Genomic DNA, 9093 nt, shown 5'->3' with positions numbered 1-9093 from the left:
GCACCAGTCGATTAAAAAAAAAAAAGTTTTCCACCGGAGTACCCCTTTAAGAAACTGATTACAAACTCTGAACCAGATGGTATCGGATACCTGCAGTCTTATATAAGCTATAACCAGACAGTCACCGACCATTGCTGGAAATGTGGTAAAGAACAGGGCACGCCATCACATATTTGGTGGAATAGTCCACCTACCCATGCTTTCTGGAGTATAGGGACTGCTATCAGGACTACATTTTTGGGGATCACTCTTGCAGTCCATTGTTCCCCGCCTCATCTTTACTCTGATTTCTTTTAATAGCAGCCAGGTCAGTCATTTCCAGTCACATCAAGCCACCCACCATTGGTTTAGGAAGGTCTAGTTTTGCAACAGCTGGAGGCACTTTGGTTGGAAAACACCGCCAGGTCATGTGATGGGAGAGCCGGAAGAGTACAAACTGTCCGTGCACCCTACCACCCTACTCACCCTCCGTTGTGCTGATGGAGATATAAAAGAGTACAGTGCTCCGCTTGAATGGAGCAACTTCCACAAGTATTCTTAAAGGGGTACTCCACTGCTGGGAGCTCGTGACCTCATAGCCCCGCTCCCTCATGATGTCAAGACCCGCCCCCTCAATGCAAGTCTATGGGAGGGGGCGTGGCGGCTGTCACGCCCCCTCCCATAGACTTGCATTTAGGGGGCAGGGCTTGGCATCATAATGGGGGCAGGGCTATGACATCACGAGCTCCCGGCGCTGGCTCCGACGTTCGGAAAAGAGTTTGTTCCAAACGCTGGGCGTTTTAACGTTGAAAGAAGCGGATTCTTCACACCAATTACCTGGCATGATTATTTTCAATAGATCCTGTATACTTACTGAGCTGATAAAGGCCAGACCGTTCGGAAGAATCTCAATATCTTCAGAGCCATATTCTGCAAAAGAAGTCGGAATAAAGGGAATCAGTTCTGTATTATTTTAGTACTATACAGTGTTTTACCAGGCATTCCCACGCAATTTAAGGTTAAAGCGGTATTTTTTTTTATGTGACTATGCTACAGGGGCTGTAAAGTTAGTGTCGTTCATAATATAGTGTCTGTACCTGTGTGTGACGCTTTTCTTACAATTCTTCTGGGATTTTCACTTCAATATTTATTTTTACCAGCATACAAAATGACTGTTGTCTCAGATTTTTTCCCAGCTTGCAATGTGGCCGAGACTTGACATCACTAGTCAGCTGATGACAGGGAGCCTGTCTGCTTCAATGGGTGGAGCGATCGCTTGGTGGGAGAGAGATCAATCTGCAACAGCTGTAGGCACCCTGATTTGAATGGATGCAGCTCATTTATGTTTCAGTGGGAGGGGTGGCTGATGTGCGGGAGGGAGGAAAATGGAATTGTGGGATTTGTAGTCAAAAAAAGAAAAGTCAAACAGGAAATACCAGTTCACAAAAAGCTAGCCACAGTGTTATGGTAATCTCACAGCATAGCCATTTATCCCCAAAACAAGCGCAGATCCTTCCTAAGCATGTCCATTACTGCCAGGTACGTACTAAAATCACCTTATGGTGGAGAACCCCTTTAACAGTATATAAAAATAAGTGTCATCTCAGCTTTTCCCAGGTTACAGTGCGGCCGAGACATTACATCACTAGTCAAATGTTGTATTGGACAGTGTCAGCTTCAATGGGTGGAGAAACTGCTGGGGAATTGTAGCTTCAAGCAACACGTTCTCTCTGATCTGCTAATGATCTCACCCTAAAATCTACTATAATCCGAACCTCTCACTCCCGTCTCCAAGACGTCACTCGTGCTGCACCAGTTCTCTGGAATGCTATCCCTCGACCCCTCAGACTCAACCACAGTTTAAAAGAGTTACTCCGCTCCCCAGCATCCAGAACATTGAGTTCCTGAACATTGTGTGCGGGCTTCTGTGTTCACGCCCGCCCCCTTGTGACGTCACGCCCCGTCATGTGATGTCACGTCCCGCCCCCTCAATGCAAGTCTATGGGAGGGGGCGTGACGTCCGTCACGCCCCCTCCCATAGACTTGCATTGAGGGGACGTGACGTCACGAGGGGGCGGGCGTGAACACGGAAGCCCGCACACAACGTTCAGGAACTCAATGTTCTGGACACTGGGGAGCGGTGTAACCCTTTAAACGTGGCCTAAAAACATATCTCTTCAAGTAGGCCTATAACATCCCCTAATTGGCTTCCACTACTATCACTTTGCCCCTTTTCAGACATCTGGGTCCTATAGATATCCAAAGCTTCATATTTGACAGTCTTCCCCTATTCTCTATGCAGTTAGAACTTTAGCGATTGGCTAGCGACCGGTTCACTCTCCTGTATGTTACCCTTATTATTTATATAGTGTGCCTGGACCATTGTATTAACATATCCCTTTTGCCTCCTGTCTCAACCCCATTCCCTCACTCCTCCTGTTTGAATAATTAGTGTGTAATATTGTTATGTCTGATACTTGTCTTTATTTGTATCCCATTATTGTAAAGCGCTGCGGAATCTGTTGGCGCTATATAAAATTATTATTAAAATTATTATTATGGTAGGCAGCCCAGGTGTGCTTCAATGGGTAAGGTGGCTGATGTGCGGGAGGGAGAAAAGTGACCTCACACTTACAAACAAGGGATCATGGGACTTGTAGTTAGAGGGAGGGAACTCCAACAGGAAATAGCCATGTTACAAGAAAATAGAAACAGCTTTATGGGAGACTCAGGACACAGCCATTTAGCCCCAAGACAAGTACTGATTTTTCTTAAAGGGGTACTACCGTGCTGACAACTTTAGATAGGGGATAAGTTGCCTGATCACGTGGGGTCCCGCTGCTGGGGACCCCCGCGATCTCGCATGCAGCACCCCGCTCTCATCAGGCCCCGGGGCGAACATCCGCTCCGGGTCTGATGACGGGGCCGGTGATCGTGACGTCACAGCTCCGCCCCCGTGTGACGTCACGCTCCGCCCCGCAATGCAAGTCTATGGCAGGGGGCGAGACTTACATTGAGGGGCGGAGTGTGACGTCATGCCGTGATCGGCAGTCATCAGACCCGGAGCGGATGTTCCGCTCCGGGGCCAGATGAGAGCGGGGTGCTGCGTGCGAGATCGCGGGGGTCCCCAGCGGCGGGACCCCGTGCGATCATGCAACTTATCCCCTATCCTTTAGATAGAGGATGAGTTGTCAGCACGGTAGTACCCCTTTAAGCATGTCCATTACTGCCTGACAGGTAAGTACTAAAATCACCTTAATGGATAACCCCTTTAATTCTCAAGGTGAACCTCCTGACTAAATAATCAGCAAGTATAAAATCTAGCAGCATCTGTTTAATATATAGTACAACTTATAGGCTTGTTTTTGTGAAAACCGTTAACAAGTAGGTCAGCAGCAGAGAATTCCTACTACGACTTCTGTAACTTGAGGCTGAGACGGTGAACATATTACCATGGGAAAAAAGGCCTAGTATCTAATAATATAAATAGACAATTAGAATGTAAGATCGGTCAACCGCAGCTTGTTGGCAGTTTCTAGCCGGCAAAAATTAATTTTCTTTCATAAAAAAAAAAAAAATATATATATATAGTATATATACTAAAAATGAGTGAAAACTAAAAAAAAAGGCAAAGAAGAAATTTTACAAACATTCTGGATTTTACATGTGTCGATTATATAGACAATATTAAAAAGTGGGAACCTCAATCAATCACATTTTATGACACGTCCCGGTGACTTATAGGGGTATGGTTTATTTGTTTATTAACTTTTTTTTTAATTGTTTTATCATTTTTACTCTACAGATTTCTCCTTTAACTGGGGCTGCAGAATACAATCCTATTGATGTTAAAATCAAGGCTGTTATGGGTCTAGTTAGACCCTTAGACCCAGCAGTTGTTCAGACGCCCATCTAATGACACAGCCCTACTACTGTACACACACAGGGCCGGAGCTAACAGGAGGTCTCTGCCTTAGGGCAACAAGGTGGGATGGGAAAAAAATCTGAATGTCCAGACACCAGACATTTGCAGCATGAGGGTGTCCTTAGGTGCTTTCCTAGCTGGATGTCTAAAACCACCTCCCTCCCTGTCAAGGACACAAAGGCGGGGAGGCTGAAGGAAGGGGAGGGGGTGCTGGCTGGGGAACAGAGCAAAAGAAACGGGGGCAGTCAGAGCAGAAGAGAAACCGGACATGGGGACCACCAGAGCCAACCGGACATGGGGACCACCAGAGCCAACCGGACGTGGGGACCACCAGAGCCAACCGGACGTGGGGACCACCAGAGCCAACCGGACATGGGGACCACCAGAGCCAACCGGACATGGGGACCACCAGAGCCAACCGGACATGGGGACCACCAGAGCCAACCGGACATGGGGACCACCAAAATACACCTTCAACTTTGAAGACAAAAATCCTTGCATCGGCCTTGTATACACATCGCTCATTCATGCACTATATATATATATATATATATATATATATATATATATATATATATACACACACACACACAAAATACAGGACAACCAACCTCAGGGTACCCGATCCTCCAGCCCTGCAGAATGGCGACCATATAAACACGCATGGACAAGCGAGCAAATAATGCAAAACCCAAAGAGTTTAAGGGGAATAAATTCAGCTTTGCTACATCTGTATTTGGCTTTATATATTATTTAACACACATTTCTCGCCTTCATAGGTCAATGTCAGTTTCTCCAGACACTTACCGATCCCTTTCAGGAGCTGGCAATTCGGAAGGTCCACCTGTTCTATCTCTCTGAATATGTTGGTTCGATGGCTATAAAAAAAAATAATAATAATAAGGGAAAATCATTGTAAAACATATTCAGATGTTACTTTACATTCACCTTTATATATTTTTTTTACCCCATTCTGGGAGTTGTAGTTTTGCAACAGCTGGAGGCACACTGGTTGGGAAACACTGCTTTACATACAAGCAGGAAACCCTTGTACAATGTCATCATTTTTATTATTTTGTTTTTTGTCAGGACTTAAAACAACACATTCCAGAAGAAGAAGACAGATAGCGGTGAGAAAACTAAACTCTATGCGCCCTGCAGAACAATGGTGCAGCAGCCAATTAGTGACAACACAGCGGGGTGACCCCTGGTGCTGATCTAGGATCATTTAGTAATTTGTCGCTTTGCGCTCTGTTGATCTGTTGCCAAGACGGAGATTATATAACTGGTATTGAGCCAACACGGAGCCGTTCACACAACAACCTAATAACATCAGTCTAAAGATACACCTTGATGTCAGCAGACAAGTGTATGGGGACAGTGTTTCCCATTAGGGTGCCTCCAGCTGTTGCAAAACTACAACTCTGGGCATGCTGGGAATTTTAGTTTTGCAACAGCTGGAGGCACACTGGTTGGGGAAACACTGATTTACACAGTATATGAGGGCCCCAGACAGTGTTTTCCAATCAGGGTGCCTCCAGCTGTTGCAAAACTACAATTCCCAGCATGCCCGGACAGCCTTAGGCTGTCCGGGCATGCTGGGAGTTGTAGTTTTGCAACAGCTGGAGGCACACTGCTTGGGGAAACACTGGCTTACGCAGTATATGAGGGCCCTAGGCAGTGTTTTCCAATCAGGGTGACTCCAGCTGTTGCAAACCTACAACTCCCGGCATGCCCGGACAGCCTTTGGTTGTCCGGGCATGCTGGTGGTTGTAGTTTTGCAACAGCTGGAGACACACTGGTTGGTGAAAGACTGGTTTATGCAGTATAAAAGGGCCCCAGACAGTGTTTTCCAATCAGGGTGCCTCCAGCTGTTGCAAAACTACAACTCACAGCATGACCGGACAGCCTTTGACTGTCCGGGCATGCTCGGAGTTGTAGTTTTGCAACAGCAGAAAGCACAATGGTTGGGTAAACACTGGTTTACGCAGTATACGAGGGCCCCAGACAGTGTTTTCCAATCAGAGTGCCTGCAGCTGTTGCAAAACTACAATTCCCAGCATGCCCGGACAGACTTTGCTGTCCGGGCATGCTGGGAGTTGTAGTTTTGCAACAGCAGAAGGCACATTGGTTGGGTAAACACTGGTTTACGCAGTATACAAGGGGCCCAGACAGTGTTTTCCAATCAGGGTGCCTCCAGCTGTTGCAAAACTGCAACTCCCAGCATGCCTGGACAGCCTTTGGTTGTCCAGGCATGCTGGTAGTTGTAGTTTTGCATCAGCTGAATGCACACTGGTTGGGGAAACACTTCTCTACACAGTATACGAGGGCCCCATCAATTCTCACTTCCTTTGTTTGCTCTGTTTGGAAGATTTTTTTATACTCTGCACATTCCAGCCTCGAGAAGAAAAAATAATAAATGTCCTGATCTGCGAAAGACATTATGATCCCAGTGCGGATTTCCAGCAGGAACGTTCCATCCTTTGATCGTTGATGCAGAATGGTAACAATAGCCTCCTCCAGAAGAAGTTTCTCCCCCCCCAAAAAATAAAAAAAATATATAAAAAAAACTACAAAAAAAATTATTTAGGGATCAAGACATAGGGCGTCTCCATTGGGCGGGCACCAGGTAATCTTTGGCAAATCGTGACCCTTGAGCTTCCGGAGTCAGATTAAAAATGAAAAAGGTGGGGCAAGTTGCAGGATGACTGTGGAACTACAAGTCTCAGCCTTCCCTGTAAACCAGGATGCAAAGCTCGGACCTCCGAAAAGGCTCATGATCTGGTCTGTGGGTCTTTAACACTTGGTGAACTACAAGCCCCAGCCAGGATATCTAAATCAGCTTGCAGCAAGGATCTACACCGGTGCCTGTCAGAGCATGCTGAGAGTTGTAGTTTTAGCGACATGTAGCAAGCCACAGGTGAAAGACACACTATATGACATTCTGTGGGGAGAGGACTACAATGCCCAGCCTTCCTTGTAAACCAATGCACAGAGGTTGGAAGGCCAATTCTATGCTTTCTGTCCATTGATGAAGTTAGGACAAAATTATACATATAGTGGTACACATCATCCACAGCATGCTGAGACTTGTAGTTATACTATAGAACATGGACCTGGCTGTTGAGAAACTACAACTCCCAGCAACCCTAACCTTGCAAAGTAAACAAAGCCATAGGCTTTGCCTGTAACATTCTAGCAGGAAAGTATAAGACAGGAAGAGTGGTCTTCAAATACGGCCTCCCCAGCTGTTGCCAAACTACAACTAGTGGAAATCCGGCAATATCTGGAGCTACAAAGCCACAATGGAGATAAACAAGGGTGGGGACAGAAGACACAGAACCCATCATCTCAACCATATCCTGAAATGGACATACTAAGGCAATGTTTCCCAACCAGGGTGCCTCCAGCTGTTGCAAAACTACATCTCCCAGCATGCCCGGACAGCCGGCTGTCCGGGCATGCTGGGAAGTGTAGTTTTGCAACAGCTGGAGGCACCCTGGTTGGGAAAACACTGGTTTATGCAGTATACGAAGGCCCCAGACAGTGTTTGATAATCAGGGTGCCTCCAGCTGTTGCAAAACTACAACTCCCAGCATGGCCAGACAGCCTTTGGCTGTCCGGGCATGCTTGGAGTTGTAGTTTTCCAACAACTTCAGACACACTTGTTGGGAAAACACTGGTTTATGCAGTATACGAGGGCCCCAGACAGTTTTACATCTTGCTCCATGCTGGGAGTTGTAGTTTTTTCAACAGCTGGAGACACACTGGTTTATGCAGTATACGAGGGTCCCAGACAGTTTTATATCTTGCCCCATGCTGGGAGTTGTAGTTTTGCAACAGCTGGAGACACACTGGTTGGGGAAACACTGGTTTATGCAGTATACGAGGGTCCCAGACAGTTTTACATCTTGCTCCATGCTGGGAGTTGTAGTTTTTTCAACAGCTGGAGACACACTGGTTTATGCAGTATACGAGGGTCCCAGACAGTTTTATATCTTGCCCCATGCTGGGAGTTGTAGTTTTGCAACAGCTGGTGGCACCCTGGTTGGGAAACACTGTACTAAAGGACTGTTCCAAAAGTCTTCTCTACTATGGGGCATTCCATAAAAAGCTGTAGAGAAACATAGTGGGGTGGGAGATGAACTACAACATCCAGCTTACCCTGCTAAGAAGAGAGTTGGAACTGCTGGTTCGTTAATTGGTTAATGAATTGGTTGTTTGTTGTATTGACAAATAAGATGAGTAAATAACAAACAAAGAACAACACAGAGATACAATGTATCACATCAGGAGCCAACACTTCCCTGTAACTGTAACTAAAGTTTGCAAAGTTATTTCTTCAGCTACAATGAATGCAAAAGTGACTACTTACCTGAACTGCACCAGCCTGTCCCCCAGAGCAGCCAGGACCACCCCAATAATAGTGAGTTTGAGCAGGGCCCCCATGTCTGTAGAGCCCTCTGTTCCAGGTTCCTGTGCTGGACTGTGGAGCAGATGAGGAGGAGCAACAAGTGGTGAACCCTGTGCAAACAGAGACAGACTGGGTGCAGTGGCCAGCTGGCTGTGAACTGCGCATGCGCAACTCAAAACAAACTCTGATGCAGTGTTTCCCCAACCAGTGTGCCTCCAGCTGTTGCAAAACAACAAACCCCAACCCCCCCACCTCCACCCTAGCATGCCCTTATCCAACACTGAGACTATGTGCTTTAAGTTCCCCCCCCCTAATACTCCAAATAAGTGTTTCCCAACCAAGGTGCCTCCAGCTGTTGCAAAACTACAGCTCCCAGCATGCACTTATCCCACACTGAGACTTAACTATGGTGCTGAAGTTTTCTCCTAATACTCTAAAGCAGTGTTTCCCAACCAGGATGTCTCCAGCTGTTGCAAAACTACAACTCCCAGCATGCCTGTCCGAGCATGCTGGGATTTGTAGTTTTGCAACAGCTTTAGGCACCCTGGTTGGGAAACACTGCTCCAGCTGAACTACAACTCCCAGCATGCCTGGACACGGAGACTAAACTGTGGCAGGTGCCTAAAGTTTTCTACCTATACTCTATAGCAGTGTTTCTCAACCAGGGTTCCTCCAGCTGTTGGAAAACTACAAATCCCAGCATGCACTTATGCCACACTGAGAGTTAACCATGGTGCTGAAGTTTTCTCCTAATACTCTAAAGCAGTGTTCTCCA

General features: G+C 46.6%; 1 protein-coding gene across 1 annotated transcript in view; it reads right to left on the bottom strand.

Annotated features, from left to right (window-relative positions):
* The window catches only part of LOC130272938 (serum paraoxonase/arylesterase 2-like), a 40412-nt gene extending 31973 nt beyond the window's left edge, over nt 1-8439 (bottom strand). The window contains exons 1-3 of the mRNA XM_056518977.1: nt 8280-8439; nt 4712-4782; nt 854-909 (exon numbers count right to left, since the gene is read on the bottom strand). Of these exons, the coding sequence (XP_056374952.1) occupies nt 854-909; nt 4712-4782; nt 8280-8353 (201 nt within the window). The 5' untranslated portion in view covers nt 8354-8439. The remainder of the gene's footprint in view (nt 1-853; nt 910-4711; nt 4783-8279) is intronic.
* Nucleotides 8440-9093: the final 654 nt, after the last annotated feature.

Source organism: Hyla sarda, chromosome 5, assembly GCF_029499605.1.
Source record: "Hyla sarda isolate aHylSar1 chromosome 5, aHylSar1.hap1, whole genome shotgun sequence".
NCBI lineage: Eukaryota > Metazoa > Chordata > Amphibia > Anura > Hylidae > Hyla > Hyla sarda.
This window is presented reverse-complemented; position numbering and strand designations above follow the sequence as displayed.